General features: G+C 36.3%; 1 protein-coding gene across 3 annotated transcripts in view; it reads right to left on the bottom strand.

The window, feature by feature from the left end:
* The window catches only part of BRCC3 (BRCA1/BRCA2-containing complex subunit 3), a 70,743-nt gene that overhangs the window by 24,225 nt on the left and 24,857 nt on the right, over positions 1 to 21,661 (bottom strand). For 2 of the 3 annotated variants that reach the window (XM_068533648.1, XM_068533649.1), the window contains one exon: positions 2,126 to 2,200. The exons of the other annotated variant lie outside the window; for it this stretch is intronic. In XM_068533648.1, coding sequence (XP_068389749.1) covers positions 2,126 to 2,200 — 75 coding nt within the window. The remainder of the gene's footprint in view (positions 1 to 2,125; positions 2,201 to 21,661) is intronic. 3 annotated transcript variants of the gene reach the window in all.

Genomic DNA, 21,661 nt, shown 5'->3' with positions numbered 1-21,661 from the left:
AACTTGGATGAATCTCAAAATAATTCTGTTGTTTGAAAGGAAACAAAGAGTACATATTCTATATATATATGTATATATATATACAGATATATTTCTAGAAAATGCAGAGTAATCTATATTGACAGCAGGTCAGGGTTTCCTGGGGTTAGGGAAGGGATATGAAGTGGCAAGGGGGAGGAATTACAAAGGGGCACAAAGAAAATTTGAGGGGTGATGGATATGTTCATTATCTTGATTGTGGTGATGGTGTGTATAGGTGTGTATATGTCAAAACTTATCAAATTGTATACTTTAAACATGTAGTTTATTGTATGTCAATTATACCTCAATAGAACTGTTAAAAAAAGTAAGGGAACCAGGGCTCCTTGGAGAAATGCTGAATACAGGGCTGAATGCAGGAAAGGAGGAGATGAAGCTGAAACATCTTCTTGTGCCAGAAAATCAGGTAGTACTCAAAAAATGATGGGAACATGTCAATAGAACATCGGAGGGGCTTCCACTGTGTGTGTCTACTATGTGTCTCAAAGTAGCTAATGACAATAATGGGTTAGAACCTATTGGTAAAATAAGAATCCAGGTGTCCACACTAATATAAATAAATGAATGAAAAAATAAACAAATGGGAAGAAGGAAAAGCCCTTCTCTGGAGTAGAATGCTAACTAGTAAATGTAGACGGAATGATGGAATTAGACCATTGCCTTCGATAACCATCTTAATAATAAATAATTAGGAAAGGATCACTGATGAATGCTAATACTCCCCACAAGATACTTATTAATTTCAAAGGGAAAAATTTATAGTGGAAAACCTCATAGACACTTCCTTAAGGGCATGGTCAAAGTTGCAATCACATATGATGGGACAAATTGATATCATGTGCCTCCTAAAACAAATCACTGAGAAGAACACAACATCACTTTTGTGGTCTTATTGCCAAAGTATATAATCTCCATATAATTATGATAAAACATAAACAAATCCAAAACGAGGGACATTTTTCCAAAATAACTGGCCTGTAGTCTTCAAAAATATTAAGGTCACAAAAGACACAGGAACTGTTTCCAATCAAAGGAGACTAAAAAGTCATGACAATTATGTGCAATGTGTGAACCTGGTCTGCATCCTGGACCAGGATAAAGGTTTTTTTGTTTTGTTTTTCGTACTGTAAGGGATGTTATTAGGAAAACTGATGAAATTAGAATACCATCTATGGATCAGATACAGTATTATATGAATTTTAATTTCCTGATATTGATTATTTTATTATTGTTATACAAGAGAATGTCCTTGTTCTTTAGGAAATATCCACTGAAGGGACATCATTTGTGTAACTTATCCTCCAATGGTTCAGGAAAAATTATCCATAGGTATAAAGAAAAAAAGATAATGGAAATATGATAAAATTCTGACATTTGGGGGATCTGGGTGAAGGGTACACAGGAATCCTTTGTACTATTCTTGCAACTTTTCTGTAAATCTGAAATTATTTCAAAACAGAACGTTGTAAAACATTAAGAGTATTAACTAAAAGAATCAAAACAGTAATAAGGACAATTTCTAAGGCTGAAAAAACAGGTAATGGAAAACTCAATCAGAGTAACAAATGGAAGGAGAGGTAAAAAGAATTAAACAAAGTATGGCACAAAGAAAGCAGAAAAAAAATAATGGCAGGAATACTGCCACATATACCAGCAATGATAATAAAATGAATGCGTTACACTCACCTATTAATAGACAGATGTTCTGATTGTTTAAAACCAAGTAACTCAAGATCTTGCTATATTCTATTTAAAAGAGACATACCTGAAACAAAATAACTGAGGAACGTTGAGAATAAAGGGAGGGAGAAAGTTATAACAGGAAAAGGATACTAACAAGAACTACAACATGCACCAAACAGGGAGTGGCAGAAGTTGCTAGCTGTCCTAATCCAAATGTCCTTGGTAACAATGCCAATTTTTAGCTGACAGAGCTTATCTGACAGGCCTCCCTGGAAGCTGAGGTGTGGCCACTTGACTAAATTCTGCCAATGAGATGAAAACTGAATTGTTTTCTGGGGCTTTCTGGGAAGGTCACTTATTAGAAATTGGCAGAGCTGGGACAGGCCCCTTTTTGCCCTCCTACCTTTCCTCTTCCTTCTGGCCCTCAATGGAGATGTGCTGGCTGGAGCTCCAGAAGTCTCGTGGACCATGAGGGGACCTTAGGATGGAAACCATACACCGAGATGGTGAAGCAGAAGATAGGAGCCTGGGTCCCTGATAGTATCGCAGAGCCCTTGAATACCTATCTCCAGACTTCTTCTACCCAAGAAAAAATCTTTCTTCTTTAAACTAATTTTATTTATTATTTTTTTCCTAATATATGTAGTTGAACCTAATCCTAACAGGAATAGTAACATTCTTTACAAAGAAAGAATTCAAGGCATGTATAAATATATGCATAAATAAATGGGACAAAGAGGGCTACTTCATATTTTATGAAGGAAAAACATACCAGGACAATATAAAAGTTATGAACCTTTATAACAAATGGGAAACAAATTCCCACTAACAATGGGTATTGTTAGTGCATTCTTTATGCACTAACAATACAGCTTCAAAATATATAAGGCTAACCCTGACTAAAATATAGGAAATAGACAAATTTAGTTATGATGGGAGGTTTATACATATCTCTCTCAATGAGGAAGGATATAAGGATCAGTATAACACAACTTAACAAGCTTATTCTAACAAAGCTATAAGGGACTTTTACTCAAGAGACAATATACATATTTTTCAATTCATATGAAAAAGTTACAAAAATTGACCATGTTTGAAGTCAAGGGTCAGCAACCTTTTTAATGGAAAGGCCAAACAGTATATGTTTTAAGCTGTATGGGCCACAGGGTCTCTGTTACAGCCACTCAGCTTTGCAGTTGTAGCTGGAAAGCAGTCATAGGTAGTATGTAAACAAATGGGTGTGGCTGTGTTCCAGTAAAACTTGATTTCCAAAATAGGCACCAGGCCCATGTGGCCTACAAGCTGTAGTTTGTGGATCCCTGTTCTAGGTAACAGAGGAAGTATCAAAAAATTTCCATAAAGCTGATATCACACAGGCCACAATTACCATAATGTAGTGTTAAAAATGAACATAATAGCAAAAAATATCCCCCCCAACCTGGCCCAGATCTACACACCTGGACGTTTTTAAATGCATTTCTAAATAACTCTTGAGTTGAAGAGAAAATAAAAACAGAAAACACAAATGAGTTAGAAGTTAAAAAAAACCACTGGAACTACTATACAACAAAACCTATGTAATGGAGCCAAAGTGAGGAGGAAAATATATGGCCTTAAATGTATTTGTTAGAAAGCAAGGGAGACAGAAAGTAAACTTAGTTTTCATCTCAAGAATTTAGAATAAGGATAACAATAAGAAGAACAATGCAGCAATAATAAAACATACAGAAAATACAATTAAGAAATTAATAAAGAGAAAAGCAGACATTTTTTTAAAAAGAAAGCAAAGAAATTGAGTTGATCAAGAGAACCTAAAGCTGGTCCTTTGAAAAGACCAACAAAATAGATAAGCCTCTGGAAAGAGATTCAAGAAAAAAGAGAAAAAACAAGCAAATAGCATTAGCAATGGAAAAGGGGACATACTTAAAGAGAGATCACACAATCATCCACTCAAGAAATATTTACTGAATGGCTACTATGTGGCAGGCTGTGGTGACACAGTCCCCACAGTCATAGAGACAACAGTCTAGTGGAGAAACCATAAATAATGAATGAAAAATTAAATTACATTAGTGATAAATGCTGCAAAGAAAATAAAACATTTAAAAAATAAAACTACATATTTCCTCAAGTCAAAAAAAAATGGAAAACTTAGATGAAACGGACAATTTTCTAGGAAATATAAATTACCATAATTGACTCAAGGAGAAGTAGAAAACCTGAAAAAAAAAACAGAAACCAAAGAAGAGATTTAAATAGTGAGGAAAGATCTACACCCTCAAAAGGCATGAGGCCAAGATGGTTAAGGAAGAGAAATTCCAGTCTGATATAGCCTGTCCCAGAGCATACAACTACTACAATAATAAAATAAAACATAGCTAAAATATAGCTAAGAGAGGAATTTTCTTAAACAGATAAAGAATATGTCAAAAATCTACAATAAACATCACTTATTGGTGAATTATTAAAAACTGTCTCCCTGAACTTGGGAATAAAAAAGGATGCCTAATATCATCCCTGAAAGTCCTAGCAAATTTATAAGGCAATAAAAGAAATAAAAGGCATGCAGATTAAAAAGGAAGAAATAAAATTGTGATTATTCACAAATGACCTGACTGTGTTTGTAGAAGATTATAAAAACCCACACACTATTAGAATTAATAAATAAATTAGCAAGGTCACTGGGCACAAGACCAACATAAACAAATCCATTTAATTCATATATACTAGCAAAAAATAGGAAATGAACTTTAAAAAATTATGCCATTTATAATAGCTTTACAGTACTTTTAAAATAAAGATCAAATAGCTAGGAATAAATCCAACAAGAGGTACAAGGCCTCTATACTGAAAATTATAACATATTACTGAGAGAAATTAAAGACCCACATAAAAGGAGGGATATAACATGCTCATGGAGCGGAAGACCTCACTTAAAAAATGTCATTTTTCCCTGAATTGAGCTATAGACTTAAAGCAATCCAAATCAAAACCCCAGCAGGTCTTTTTCCTGTGGATATTGAAAAGCCAAATTCTGCAATTTATGTAGAAATGCAAAGGGCTAAGAATAGCTAAGGCAACATTTGAGAACTACACAGCCGGAGGACTCATGTATTGGGTTGGCCAAAAAGTTCCTTCCATTTTTAAAGTTAAAAATAAAAGACACATTTTTCATTTTCACCAAGAACTTTATTGAACAACGTATTCACCATTTTGTTCCACTACCTTTTGCCATTTTTCAGGCAACTTCATAATTCCATCTTCCCAAAACTTTTTATCTTTTTGAGTGAAGAACTGTTCCAGGTGCCTTTTACAGTCTTCCAGGGAACTGAAATTTTTTCCATTAAGAGAATTTTTGTAAAGACTGAAACAAATGGAAATCCAAAGGTGCAGTGTCTGGTGAATATGGCGGATGAATCAGAACTTCCCAGCCAAGCTGTAATAGTTTTTGCCTGGTCATCAAAGAAACACGTGGTCTTGCATTACCCTGATGGAAGATTATGCATTTTCTGTTTAATAATTGTGGACACTTTTCCTCGAGTGCTGCTTTCAGTGGTCTAATTGGGAGCAGTACTTGTTGGAATTAATCATTTGGTTTTCCAGAAGGAGCTCATAATAGAGGACTCCCTTCCAATCCCACCATATACACAACATCACCTTCTTCGGATGAAGACCGGCCTTTGCTGTGGTTGGTGGTGGTTCATTTCGCTTGCCCCACGATCTTCTCCATTCCACATTGTACAGTATCCACTTTCCATCGCCCATCACAATTTGTTTTAAAAACGGAACATTTTCATTACGTTGCAGTGGAGAATCGCATGTGGAAATATGGTCAAGGTTTTTTCTGCTAACTTATGTGGAACCCGAACATCAAAGCGATTCACATAACCAAACTGGTGCAAATGATTTGCAACACTTGATTTGGACATTTTGAGTATGTCGGCTATCTACCACATGGGTGTAACGTTGATTGTTCTCAATTAATGTCTCGATTTGATCGCTGTCAACGTCAACTGGTCTACCCGACCGTGGAGCATCATCCAGCGAGAAATCTCCAGCACGAAACTTCGCAAACCACTTGTGACACGTTTGATCAGTCACAGCACCTTCTCCATACACTGCACAAATCGTTTTTTGCATTTCAATTGCGTTTCTACCTTTCTTGAAATAATAAAGCATAATATGCTGAAAATATTGCTTCTTTCTTCCATCTTCAGTATTAAAATGGCTATACAAAAATTCACCAATTTTGATAAATTTTCTTTTAATGCATGCTGATATGACAGCTGTCACAATGCAATCTAACAAAATTGTTTCGAATGAAGTTAAAGACAACTAAACGCTACTAGAGCCATCTTATGGAAAAAACCGAATGAACGTTTTGGCCAACCCAACATTACCACATGTCGAGACCTGTTGTAAAGCCACAGTATCAAGACAGTGTAGTACTGGTACAAGGATAGACAACAAACCAAGGATAGAACAAAGTAAAGAATCCAGAAACATCAACACATAAACAAATGCCTGATTGATGACAAAAAAAAAATGGTCTTTTCAATAAATGATTCTGACTCAATGGACATCCATGTGAAAAAGAAAATGAATCTTGACCCCCTGCTTCAGACCATACACAAAAATCAAATCCAGGTGTATTATAGATATAAATGTGAAAGGTAAAACAATGAAACTTTTAGGTAAAAAGTAGAACATCTGAATGAGCTTCGGGTAGGAAAAATTTTCTTAAACAGAACACAAAGAGCTCCAAAATGGGGAAAAAATGGTACATATTAAAATTAAGAACTGGTATCAAATATTTGCAAACCATATATCTAATAAAGAGTTAATATCCAAAATACATAAGGAACTCCTAAACAGAAATAGAGTCACAGATGTAGGAAACAAACGTATGGTTACCAGGGGGGAAAGGTGGGGGGAGGGATAAATTGGGAGATTGGGATTGACATATACACATGATGCCACTTATATGACGAATCTAAAATAGTCAAACTCAAAGAAGCAGACCATACAATAGTGGTTGCCAGTGGATGTGGGTAGGGGAAAGAGGAGTAGTTATTCAATGGGCATACAGTATTGTGCATTTCAAAATTTGCTGAGGGTAGATCTCACATTGTCTTCTTAACACAAAAACAAAATTATATGAAACAAAACAAAAACAACACAAGGAAACTTTGGAGGTGTTGGATATGTCTATTACCTGGATTGTGGTGATGTCAGCCCTATGCCTGATTTATATGTAGGTTCTAGATCCTATGTAACCCAATAAAGGCAGAAGCAAAAATTTAAAAGCAGAGTGCAGATAAAACAAGGATAAGGCTCAGGAATTCAAACAGTGCTTCTAGTGAGGACTTCGGTAATCTTGTCCATGCCTTCTTAAGTTAAATAGATTCGGGATTTGACATTCTTAAAAGGGGACACAGAATGAGCACTGGCCTTGCTCTTGCCCAGCCACGTGGTCTTGGATGAGCCCCTTTATTTCTACAGACTCAAGTTTCTGAAGGACACTCAATGACCTTTTAAAGTACTTTAGGCTCTAATGAGTGAGAATTCAATTATTCTTCTCTTTTCTTCCATTCTGATAGCATTCTTCCTTTACAAGATCAGCACCATTTATTGAGAATGCAATGAGAAACACAGTCTAAAACTTGTAGAACACGGAGAATAAGTTTCCAGCTAAAAATAGATTTTTTCAGATCTCTAATCTTCACCATGTTACAAAAATAAATTTGTTCTTCATGCTTAAAATGTTTCCCTTACAGCATTCTGGAGTTCAGAGAAAAGCAGTGCTCTTTACTTCAATTAACAGTAATCACCAATCATCCATAAAGAATAATACCATCAACAAGAACAGATAGTTACCTAGAGGAATTAATAAGCAGTTGTAGACACTTTCAAAAATGAGAACACGAGATGCAGTATCCCACTTTTGCAGTCCCCGCATTTGCTTTTCATCTAGTGAAACAGCTACTGTCTTATTCTCTTCCTGAAAGAATGGAGACTGAAAAAACAAAGAGGCTTTCACATCCTAATTCTGCTTCTGTTACCTTTTATTTATGTTCGCGCTCTCATCTTGCATGTAATTTTTTTTCAGCTTTACTGAGGTATAATTGACAAATGAAAATTGTATATAATTAAGGTGTACTTCTTAATGTTTTGATATATATTGTGAAATAATCACCACAATCAAACTAATATATCCATCCCCTCACATAGTTACCATTTTTGGTGGGGAGGGGCACGGTGGTGAGAACACTTAAGATTTACCCTCTTAGCAAATTTCAAGTACACAATACAGTATTGTTAACTACAGTCACACTGTTGTATATTAGATGTCTAGAACTTACTCATCCTGAATAACTGAAACTTTAACCATCATCGCCCCATTTCTCCCTCCCCTCAGCCCCTGGCAACCACCATTCTACTTTCTGGTTCTATGTGTTTGACTATTTTAGATTCCTCATATAAGTGGAATCATGCAGTATTTATCCTTCTGTGACTGGCTTATTTCACTCCAGGTTGACCCATGTTGTTGCAAATGGTAGGATTTCCTTCTTTTGGGGGCTGAATATTCCATTGTGTGTGTATGTTTGTGCGTGTTTGTGTGTGTTTGCACACATCCCTGATGACTGATGATGTTGAGTACCTTTTCATATACCTGTTGGCCATTTGTATGGTTTTTTTTTGAGAAATGTCTATTCAGTTCCTTTGTCCACTTCTTACTAGAGTTATTTGGGTTTTTTGTTACTGAGTTCCTTGTATATTTTAGATATTCACTGCTTATCAGATACACAGTTTGCAAATATTTTCTCCCATTCCATAGGCTGCCTTTTTACTCTGTTGATGTTTCCTTTGCTGTGCAGAAGCTTTTTATTTTTTTATTTTTTATTTATTTTTGGCTGTGTTGGGTCTTCCTTGCTGCACACGGGCTTTCGCTAGTTGCAGCGAGCAGGGGCTACTCTTCGTTGCGGAGCATGGGCTTCTCATTGCGGTGGCTTCTCTTGTTGCAGAGTACAGGCTCTAGGTGCGTGGGCTTCAGTAGTTGTGGCACACGGGCTCCAGAGCGCAGGCTCAGTAGTTGTGGTGCACGGGCCTAGTTGCTCCATGGCATGTGGGATCTTCCCAGAACAGGGCTCGAACCCGTGTCCCCTGAATTGGCAGGCGGATTCTTAACCACTGTGCCACAAGGGAAGTCCCAGAGCTTTTTAGTTTGATGCAATCCCACTTGTCTATTTTTGCTTTTCTTGCCATATCAAATAAAAATTCATTGCCAAAACCAGTGCCAAAAAGCTTTTTCCCTATGTTGTCTTCTAGGAGTTTTATGGTTTTAGATCTTACATTTAAGTCTTTAATCCATTTTGAGTTGACTTTTTGTATATGGTGTGAGTAAAGGGTCCAATTTCATTTTTCTTGAAGTGAATACAAAGTCTCCCCAAAATCATTTCTTGGTTTTATTGTGTATTCTTGGCAGTCTTGTCGAAGATCAGTTGACCATAGGTGTATGGGTTCATTTCTGGGTTCTCTATACTGTTCCATTGATCTATGTGTCTGTTTTTTGTGCCAATACCATGATGTTTTGAATACTGTAGCTTTGTAATATCATTTGAAATCAGGAAATGTGATGCCTCCATCTTCATTCTTCTTCCTCAGGATTGCTTTGGCTATTTGGGGTCTTTTGTGATCCCATATGAATTTTAGGAGTTTTTCTTATTTCTGTAAAAAAATAATGCCATTGACATTTTGATAGGGAATGCATTGACTCTTTAGATCACTTTAGGTAGAATGGACATTTTAACAATATTAATTCTTGTAATCCATGAACACAAGATGTCTTTCCATTTATCTGTGTCCTCTTTAATTTCATTCATGAATGTTTTTATAATTTTCAGTGGGTATATATGTCTTTGACTTTAGTTTATTCATAAGTATTTTATTATTTTTGTTGCTATTGTGAACAGGATTGCTTTCTTAATTTCCTTTTTGGATAGTTCATTGTTTGTGTATAGAAACAAGACTAATTTTTGTACGTTGATTTTGTATTCTTCAACTTCACTGAATTTATTAGTTCTAACAGCTTTTTTGTTGAGTCTTTATGGTTATCTGCACATATTATCATGTCATCTGCAAGCGGAGATAAATTTTACTTCTGATTTGGATGCCTTTTATTTCTTTTACTTGACTAACTGCTCTGGCTAAGACTTCCAGTATTATGTTGAATAGAAGTGGAAAGAGTGGGTATCTTTGCCTTGTACTGGATCTTGGAGGGAAAGCTTTCATTTTTCCCCCCACTGATTATGATGTTAGCTGTGGACTTTTCATATATGGCCTTTATTGCATTGAGGTAAGTTCCTCCTATACCTATTTTGTTGAGAGTTTTTACAATGCTTTTTCTGCATCAATTGAGATGATCATGTGGTTTTTATCTTTCATTCTATTAATGTGGTGTATCATATCGATTGATTTGCATATGTTGAAACATCCTTATATCCCAGGGATAAATCCCAATTGTTCATGGTGTATAATCCTTTCAATGTGCTGTTGAATTCAGTTTGCTAGTATTTTTTTTTTAATAAATTTATTTATTTATTTATTTATTTTTGGCTGTGTTAGGTCTTCGTTTCTGTGCAAGGGCTTTCTCTAGTTGCGGCAAACGGGAGCCACTCTTCATCGCGGTGCGCGGACCTCTCACTGTCGCGGCCTCTCTTGTTGCGGAGCACAGGCTCCAGACGCGCAGGCTCAGTAGTTGTGGCTCACGGGCCCAGTTGCTCCGCGGCATGTGGGATCTTCCCAGACCAGGGCTCGAACCCGTGTCCCCTGCATTGGCAGGCAGATTCTCAACCACTGCGCCACCAGGGAAGCCCCAGTTTGCTAGTATTTTATTAAAGATTTTTGCATTTCTGTTCATTAGGGATATTGGCCTGTAGTATTCTTTTCTTGTGGTATCTTTGTCAGGCTTTCATATCAGAGTGATGCTGGCCTCATAAAATGAGTTTGGAAGTGTTCCCTCTTCTGTGTTTTGGAAGGGCCTAAGAAGGATTGGTATTAATTTTTCTCTGAGTCGTAGAATTCATCCATGCAGCCATCTGGTCCTGGACTTTTCCTCCTAGTCCATCTTGCATATGTCGCCCTTCATGTAATTTATAGTTTATGCCAGTAGTTACTTCCCTCCTGGATATATCACAAAGATGAATGGGTATTGTTTTTAAAGTTATTTTTCATTATTATCTTTCTGCATGGTGGGAGGTTGGCCTTATCTGTAAATACGCAATACCTATAAGCTTTGGAAATGTTGTTGCATTTAGGGAAGGGAGGATTTTGCGCAATTGGAATAGTTTTTAATTATCTAATGCCTCGCAACATCCGTAAGATACTGGAAACATTCCACTTTTATCCCTTTTGAAAAAGACAGGAGTACAAACTTCAAAAAGAATGTTTATTAATACAAGGTGTATAATTGATTATATATATGTTATTGCACTAATCCCCCAAAGTATAACCCGTCATTATAAGAAATTAAATGTTAAAGTAACTCCCTCACAGTATCGTGTGACTTTCAGCTGTTCTCAACTGAAAAAAAAAAAAATTAGCCAAATGCTCATTTACCCTTTCAATTATCTATTCATTCATTCAATTAATGTTTATTCTGTGCCTATGTTATATTTTCTGTTTCTGTCCAGGCTGCCCCTTTCATGAATTCCTAGGTCCCTTAAATTTCCTACCACAGTGTTTATTCTTTGTACTTTCTGGTTGAATCTTGCATTACAGCCTTTACTACTCAATACATTTGAGATTCTCTTATGAATACAGACTGCAGCTTTTACTTCTTTGAGTTCTCTCTACCACTTCCTGTATGAAAGATACTGCTCTCAATATCCTTTAAGTATCTTTCTTAGTAAACAGAAGCTAATTTTTAGCTAGTACGTTCCTGTAAGCTAAAATATTTCTTAGTATCTCTTGCAGCTAGTTGTTACCATATAATTGCTAGCCAATAAGACATTTATGAAAAGGTTATATGTACAACCAGGGAGATTCCTTAAAAGGAAGGTTTTGGGTTTTTTTTAACTTCTTTCCATTTGCTGTTTAGAATATCACTGTATGTCTGAAATTTTAACATCTATCTTGGACTATTTGGAGACCCTGTAAATGGAGCAATAAGATATAAGACACCTATTTCCCTAATAACAGCCATTTACTGTCTACCCGTTTACTTTTTTTCCATGATGGAGAATTAAACTTTAACTTTGCTGAAGGCATTATTTTTAGAGTTTTTGCTTGGTTCTCAACCAAATGTAATTTTAACTAATACAACCTAATAAATTGTTATGCACATGTTATGGACCTAAATAAAAACATCCTGATTATTTGACTTTAATTTTCGGGCTATGAACATAGGGTTTAATCCAAGGACTATATCCATGTATAATACGGATGCTATTCATATAATAATAAAATGCTAGAACTAAAAAAAAATATGAAAAGGTTTTCAACTTTATTAGTGGCCAACAAAATGGAAATTAAAGCCACAATGCAATACTACTACACACTTGCCAGAATGGCAAAAATGAACAAGACAGACATTATTAAGTATTGGCAAGGATGTGGAGTGAGAGGCAGTAAAGACACTTTAGGAATATTGTTGGCATTATCTATTAAAGCTGAACATATATACATACGTATTCCACTCCCACGTATGTATCCAACAAATGTACATATGTTCACAACAACAAGAATATTCATAGCAGCGCAATTTGTAAAAGACTTTTAAAAACTGAAATTATCTCTTAATAGTAGAATGAATAAACAAACTGTGGTATATTCAGACAATGGAACACTATACAGCAATGAGAATTTCTAAACTATTGCTTCATGTAACCACACGGATGAACCTCACAAACATAATACTGATTGAAAAAAACTAGACCCAAAAGAGTACATACTGTATGGCTCCATTTATATATGGTTCAAAAATAGGTGAAAGTAACCTATTGTGCTAGACATCAAGATAGTGGCAAATCAGGATTCCAACCAAAGCATCTGGCTACAGAGCCATGTTCTTAATTATTATGCTATATTGTCTTTCCAAAAAAGAGAAAAAAATCCAACTCATTTTATAACTTAATAAAATAATCCTGATACCAAAACTAGACAAGAAGAGCCCAAGACAAGAAGAACACTTTAGACTAATCTCACTTATGAACATAGATGTAACAATCTTAAGCCAAATATTAGCAACTAGAATCTACTTTGTATTAAAAGAACAATAATACATCATGGCAAAGTAGGGTTTATCTGAGGAATGAAACATCAGTTCATTGTTTTAAAAGCTTTCAATGTTGGAAACTTTTAAAACAATGAAACAACCACATTGTCATCTCAGGAAATGACAAACAGGCATTTGATAAAACTTGAGACATTCATGATTAAAAATTCTCAGTAAACTAGAATTAGAAAGAAACTTCCTTAACTTAATAAAGGAATAGAGGGTGTCTACCACAAAATCATAACAAACTCATACTTAATGATGGACAAGAGTATTCCCATTAGAGTCAGAAAGAATGATATTTGCCACCCAGCTCTGCTATTCAACTTTTATAGGTCCATACCAATGAAATAAGAATGCTCCTGAAAAAAAGGATACACACACACACAAATATTGCAAAGAGTCAAACCTGTCATTATTTGCAGATGATATGATCATCTACTTAGAAAAAACCAACATAACCCACTGACTCTACTATTACTATTAAGAGTGTTCAGCACTATGAACAGAAGAACAAAAACTATGAATCTAATGAGAAATACTATAGTAAACATCTGTTGGTTTTGCTGCCATGTATTCTGTCCTCCTTCTGGAAATAGTACCTCTGAAAGTAGGATTACCAAACCCCTTTCTCCCTCGAGGCGAGGCACTGACCTCGGATTCACTTTCTAGTTTGGTTGCCCTGAAAACCTGATGAAGGTGGATGGCCAGCTGTGGGATGGGCGGGCCTGCTTCCGGCAGGTGTCCCGGGAGGTACCCTGCGCCTGGTCTGGGAGGGCTGCGACTGCACATCAACACCTGCTGGGAGTCACAGCTCAGGGTCCCTGAGTGCAGTGGGCCTATCGTTCCTGGGCCCTGACCCTGGCTGGGACCGAGGCTACACACAGGGAACAAAGACAGAGTGGTCCCTGATTTGGGACATGGGGCTTCTAAGCCATAGTGGCTCCTGTTCTCCCCCATCACCCCCCCCCCATATGCTCTCATTTCTTCACACCGGAGCTGTTAATGGGGGCAGAAACGAGCCCTAGACAGCTGAGAATGCTTGCTGATGCCGGCCTGCTGGCAGGCTGGGTTTCTTATTCTGCAGTCTGCAAAGTTGAATATATACGGGTGCCAGGACGGCCTATTTGGGTTTTGTGAGTGTGAACCATCTAGCTGAACCTGCTGATTGAACAGAGTGGATGTGGCAATATGCCAGTTTTTATTGTGAAGAAAATGTCAATATATTTCTGAAAAAGATAAAACGACATGAATGAAGGGAGGGACATACACCAAGTTCATGGATGGAAAGACCCAATGCTGTACAGGTGTAAGTTCCTCCCTAAATTAGTCTATAAATTCAAAGCAATCCTAATACACAATTGCTGACTACGAGATACTTTTGAGGAAGTAGAATGGCCTGTGTGGAGAGTAAGTGCCCTACCAAGTCCAAATCCTAGAATAGGTTGCATTTACTGAGTCTTCCCCTTTGCCATACATTATCCTAAGTGCTTTATTTCCATTAATTCATCTTACCCTCACAATAACTCTAAGAGATGAGCAGTGAATTAATATCTCCATTTTACATATAAGGAAACTGACGTAGAGAGAGCTTGAGTCATTTGCCCAAAGTCACATACCTAGTTAAAGGTAGTCTCAGGACTCAAACCAGGCTATCTGGCTCAAGGCCCCATGCTCTCAGGCTCTGTACACACTGCCTTTCTGTTTCCATGCTAAAAAGCCCTAGTAACTAAAGTATGGTATTGGCAAAGGAACAAACAGATCAAGGGAATGACGGAGAAACCAGAAATGGGCTCATGTATATATAAAGAAACTTAATATATGATCAAAGTGGCCTTTCAAACCAATGGGTGTGCAGGCAACTGCTCAAAAAGTGGTGCAGGGACAACTAGTGATCCAGTTGGGATAAAATGAAGTTAAACTCCAACTGCAAGGAGTTAACATCATAAGTTCCAGATGACCTAAGGTTCTAAATGCAAAAACCAAAATTATAAAAGAAGGAAGTACATAAAACTATTATTTATGGTCTTGAGGAAAAGAAAGGTCTTTGAAAGAAGAAAGACAAAGGCATAAAATGAAAGATAACATTGATTCATTGTTTTAAAGCTTTTGTCTGACATATGACACAATAAACTAAGTCAGCCTGGGACTAAATATTTGCAACATACCAGACAAAAGATGAAATTTCCAGAACATACAAAGAAATTATGCAAATCAGCAGGAAAAAAAGACAAATAACTCTATAGAAAATAAAGCAAAGAATATGAATGGGCAATTCAGGACTGACAAACATGAGGAGATGGGCACCCTCACTAAAACCACTTTACTGGCTGGCATACTGTTGTTCATCTGTCAGATTGGTAAAAATTAATCTTTGACATTGAAAATGGCCCTGTACACCAACTCTGTGACTTCGAGCAAGCCTCTTAACCTCTGAGCTCGCTTCCACATTAGTAAAAGGGTTGTTAGGAAAATTAAATGAGAGGATGCACATCAAGTACCTGACAGTTTCCACTAGCATGACTTTTATCAGATGTCTTCCCAGGTTTTTCTCCTTCAATTTGTTGATGTAAAGAATTATATTACATTCTGAATTACATTTAAACTTCCTGAAGCTGAATGAACTTTATACTTCTGGATTAAACTGAACTTGTTCATTGTATATTATCCTCTAATACAGTTATATTTGATTTGTTGATATTTTAAATTTTTGTATCTATAGGTGAGATTGGTCAATAGTTTTCTTATTCTTTGCTATCTCTATCCAGGTTTTGGTGTTAAAATTATTTTAGCTATTTAAAAAATTGAGGAGCTTTTAACCTTTTTGTATGGTCTGGAAAAATGTATAAATTGAATTAGAACCACCCATCCTTCAAAGGTTAGAATTCAGCTGTAAAGCCATGTAAACTCACTATCTTTTAAAATCATAGATCCTTAATCACCATTTTCAGTCTCTGCTTTGATAATTGCACTGAATAAGTTTTCTATTTCTTAATTTTGACATATCTTCCTAAGAAATCAACCATTTCCTTTAGATTCTCAAATTATTTGTTACAGAGGTCATGTACTAATGACTTATAACTTAATTTTTTTTTTACTTTTGTCATACAAACTGACTTATGGAGTACAGTTCAATGGATTTTACATGTACAGATTCCTGTAACTACTTTAATGAGGATACATAATTTTCCATCACCTACCCTAAAAAACTCCCTTATGCTGTCCCTTTATACTCACACCCTTCCCCTCATCCATAAGCCCTAGCAACCACTGACCTGATCTCTATTCCTATAATTTTGTCTTTCTGAGACTATCATATAAATGCAGTCATACAGCATATAGCCTTTTGAGACTGACTTCTTTCACTCAGACTCTGAAATCAAAAGTTCATTCCTTTTTATTGCTGAGTAGTTCTCCAATGTATGGCTGTCTTAGAGTTTGGTAATCAATTCACTTATTGAAGGAATCTGGGTTGTTTCCACTTTGTGGCAATTATGAATATATATATGTGTGTGTGTGTGTGTGTGTGTGTGTATATATATATATATATACACACACACACACACACACATATACAAACAGGGTTAGTGTGAAATTTGTGTTCAATTCTCTATGGAGTAAGACTGCTGGATCACATATTAAGTGTATGTTTAACTTTATACAAAACTGTCAAATAATTTTCTAAAGTGACTGTACCATTGTGCATTTCCACCAGCATCATGAGAGTTCCAGTCTTCATCCCTGCCAGCATTTGGTACTGTTAGTATGCTTTATTTTAGTGACTCTAATAGGTTTGCAGGGGTATCTCACTGCAGTTTCAATTTTCACTTCCCTAGTAGCTAGTGATATTCAGCATCTTTTTATGTGCTTATTTGCCATTCTTACATACTTGTTGGTGAAGCATCTGCTCATGTCTTTTGCCCATTTTTTAATTGGGTCGTATACTTTTTTATTGTTGAGTTTTGAGAGTTCTTTGTATATTATAGATACAAGTCTATTGTCAGACGTGATTTGAAATATTTTCACTCACACTGTAGCTAGTCTTTTCATTTTCTTAAGTTTCTTTCACTCAGTAAAGTTTTTAATTTTGATGAAGTCTTGTTCATCAAATGTCTTTTATGGAAAATGCTTTTTAAAATTTTTATTGGAGTATAGCTGATTTACAATGTTGTATTAGTTTCTGCTGTACAATAAAGTGAGTCAGTTATACACATACATATATCCATTCTTTTTTAGATTCTTTTCCCATATAGGTCATTACAGACTATTGAGTAGAGGTCCCTGTGCTATACAGTAGGTCCTTATTAGTTATCTATTTTATATATATATATTAGTCTGTATATGTCATTCCCAATCTCCCAACTTATCCCTCCCATCCCCCTTTCCCCCCTGGTAACCATAAGTTTGTTTTCTATGTCTGTGACTCTATTTGTGTCTTGTAAATAAGTTACTGGAAAAATGCTTTTGGTTCCAAGAATAAGAACTTGTTGGCAAGCCCAATATCATACAGATTTTCTACCTTTTCCTCTAAAACTTTCACACTCCTATTTCTATTTGGACCTTTTAATTTTTTTTGGTATGATGTTTAGATTGACGTTTATTTTGTATATGGTAGTCTAACTGTTAGACTATCCCTCCAAATTTTATTCCTTTTCAAAATTGTTTAAGGTATTCAAGTTCCTTTGCCTTTTCATATAAATTTTAGAATCAGTTTGTCTGTATCTACAAAAAAGTCTGGCTGAAATTTTGACTGCTGTTGCTCTAAACCCATAGATTAATTTGAGGAGAACTGAAATTTTTACTATGTTGAGTCTTCCAATCCATAAACATGGTATGTCTTTCCATTTAATTAGGTTTTCTTTGATTTCTTTCATCAATGTTCTGTGGTTTTCAGCATATATATTTGATAGATTTTGATAAATTTACACCTGTTTCATTTTTTGTAGTACTGTGTTAAAATTTTGTTTCCAATTTTCTATTGCTGGCATATAGAAATATTGCTTTTTTTAAACATGTTTATTGGAGTATAATTGCTTTACAATGTTGTGTTAGTTTCTGCTGTATAACAAAGTGAATCAGTTATACATATACATATATCCCCATATCCCCTCCCTCTTGCATTTCCCTCCCACCTTCCCTATCCCACCCCTCTACGTGGTCACAAAGGACCGAGCTGATCTCCCTGTGCTATGCGGCTGCTTCCCACTAGCTATCTATTTTACATTTGGTAGTATATATAAGTCCATGCCACTCTCTCACTTTGTCCCAGCTTACCCTTCCCTCTCCCCATGTCCTCAAGTCCATTCTCTACATCTGCGTCTTTATTCCTGTCCTGCCCCTAGGGTCTTCAGAACCTTTTTTTTGCTTTTTAGATTGCATATATATGTGTTAGCATACGGTATTTGTTTTTCTTTCTGACTTACTTCACTCTGTATGACAGACTCTAGGTCCATCCACCTCACTACAAATAACTCAATTTCGTTTCTTTTTATGGCTGAGTAATATTCCATCATATATATGTGCCACGTCTTCTTTATCCATTCATCTGTCGATGGACACTTAGGTTGCTTCCATGTCCCGGCTATTGTGAATAGAGCTGCAATGAACATTGTGGTACATGACTCTTTTTGAATTATGGTGTTCTCAGGGTATATGCCCAGTAGTAGGATTGCTGGGTCGTATGGTAGTTCTATTTTTAGTTTTTTAAGGAACCTCCATACTGTTCTCCATCAAGACAGTATGGTACTGGCACAAAGACAGAAATATAGATCAATGGAACAGGATAGAAAGCCCATAGATAAACCCATGCACATATGGTCACCTTATCTTTGATAAAGGAGGCAAGAATATACAATGGAGAAAAGACAGCCTCTTCCATAAGTGGTGCTGGGAAAACTGGACAGATACATGTAAAAGAATGAAATTAGAGCACTCCCTAACACCATACACAAAAATAAACTCAAAATGGATTAAAGACCTAAATGTAAGGCCAGACACTATCAAACTCTTAGCAGAAAAAACATAGGCAGAACACTCTATGACATAAATCACAGCAAGATTCTTTTTGACCCACCTCCTAGAGAAATGGAAATAAAAACAAAAATAAACAAATGGGACCTAATGAAACTTAAAAGCTTTTGCACAGCAAAAGAAACCATAAACAAGACAAAAAGACAACCCTCAGAATGGGAGAAAATATTTGCAAGCGAAGCAACTGACAAAGGATTAATCTCCAAAATTTACAAGTAGCTCATGCAGCTCAGTATCAAAAAAACAAACAACCCAATCCAAAAATGGGCAGAAGACCTAAATAGACATTTCTCCAAAGAAGATATACAGCTTGCCAACAAACACATGAAAGGACGCTCAACATCACTAATCATTAGAGAAATGCAAATCAATACTACAATAAGGTATCATCTCACACGGGTCAGAATGGCCATCATCAAAAAATCTACAAGCAAGAAATATTGCTTTTGTGTGTTGACATTGCATCCTGTGACATCACTTAACTCACTTATTAGTTCTAGGAATTTCTTTATAGATTCCTTGGGATTTTCTGTGCAGATAACCATGTCTTATGCAAATGGGGATTAATTTTTTTCCAGTCTGTATGCCTTTTATTTCTTGCTTTATTGAACTAAGGCTTCCAGCACAAAGTTAGAAGTGGGGAGAGGGGACTTTTCAGCACCAAGCTCTACTTCTAAGGACTTCTTTTTGAGGTAAAATTCAGAGAACGTAAAATTCACCACTTTAACCATTTTAAAGTGTGTGATTCAGGGACTTGTACATTCACAATGTTGTGCAACCATTACTGTTACCTAATACTGTAATATTTTCGTCACCCCCAAAAGAAAGCCCATACCTATTAAGCAGTCACTCCCTGTTATGGTCTGAATTGTGTCCCCCCCAAATTCATATGTTGAAACCCTAAGCCCCAGTACCTCAGAACGTGACTGTATTTGGAGACAGGGCCTTTGAAGAGGTGGTTAAAGTAAAATGAGGCTGTTAAGGTTGGACGCAAATCCAATCTGACTGGTGCCCTTAGAAGAAGGAGAAATTTTGACATGCAAAATGACCCCAGGGATGCACATGTACAGAGGAAAGTCCACGTGAGGACACAGTGAGAAGGCAGCCATCTGCAAGCCAGGAAGAGGTCTCAGAAGAAACCAAATCTGCCGGCACCTTGATCTTGGACTTACTGCATCCAGAACTGTGAGAAGATAAATTTCTGTTGTTTAAGCCACTCGGTGGTATTTCTTATGGCAGCCCTAGCAAACTAATATACTCCCAGTTTACCTCTCTCCTCTAATTTTTGTCTCTACAGACTTGCCTATCCTGGACATTTCATACCACATGTGGCCTTTTGCATCAGGCTTCTTTCACTTAGCATGTATTCAGGATTACAGCATTTATCAGTACTTCATTTCCCTTTATGACAGAAAATTCCATTGTATGGCTACATACACTACATCTTGTTTATCCAGTTATCAGCTGATGGACATTTGGGTTGGTTCTGCTCTTTGTCTATTTATGGACAATGCTGCTATGAATATTCAAGTACACGTTTTTGTTTGAACACCTGTTTTCAACTGTCTCTGCTACATACCTAGGAGTGGAATTGCTAGGTCATATGGTAATTCAATGTATACATTTTTGAGGAATCACCAAACTTTTTCACAGCATCTGAACAATTCTAGATTCCCCCCTACAATGGGTCAAGGTTCCTTTTCTCCACATCCTCAGCAACACATTATTTTTCTTTAAAAAAAAATTATAGCCATCCTAGTTGGTGAGAAACAGTATCTCATTACGGTTTTTATTTGCATTTCCCTAAAGACTACTGATGTTGGGCAGCTGTTTTTGTGTTTATTGGCCATTTGTATATCTTCCTTGGAGAAATGTCTACTCAAGTCTTTTGCACATTTTTTAAAATTGAGGTGAAATTCACATAAAATAAAATTAACCATTTTAACTAGGGAACAATTCAGTAGAATTTAGTACATTTACAATGTTGTAGGACCACAACCCCTATCTAGTTCTAAAACATTTTCATCACCCCAAAGTTAAACCCCGTATCAATTAAAGCAGCTGCTCCCCATCCTTCCCTCCGGCCAAACCATGCCAACCACCAATCTGCTTTCTGTCTCTATTCTGGATACTTCATATAAATGAAATCATACACTATGTGACCTGTTGTTTTGTTTGGCTTCTTTTACTTAGCATAATGTTTTCAAGATTCCTCCACATTGTAGTATGTTTCAGTACCTCATTCGTTTTTTATGAGTGATAGTCCATTTCAATGGATATACTAAATTTTGTGTATCCATTCATCAGTTGATGGACATTTGGGTTGTTTCCAACTCTTGGCTACTGTGAACAGTGCTGCTATGAATATTCATGTACAAGTGTTTGAGTACCTGTTTTCAATTCTTTCTGGTATATACCTAGGAATAGAGTTGCTAGGTCATATGAATTCTCATATGAAGAACCTCCCCCCCAAAAACTGTTTTCCACAGCAGCCTCACCATTTTACATTCCCCACCAACAATGTCTGTAGGTTCCAATTTCTCCACATCTTTGTCAACACTTGTTATTCTCCATTTTTAAAATTATGGTCAACTCAGTGAATATAAGATGGTATCTCGTTATAGTTTTGATTTG

The sequence above is a fragment of the Eschrichtius robustus genome, chromosome X, assembly GCF_028021215.1.
Source record: "Eschrichtius robustus isolate mEscRob2 chromosome X, mEscRob2.pri, whole genome shotgun sequence".
Lineage (NCBI taxonomy): Eukaryota > Metazoa > Chordata > Mammalia > Artiodactyla > Eschrichtiidae > Eschrichtius > Eschrichtius robustus.
This window is presented reverse-complemented; position numbering and strand designations above follow the sequence as displayed.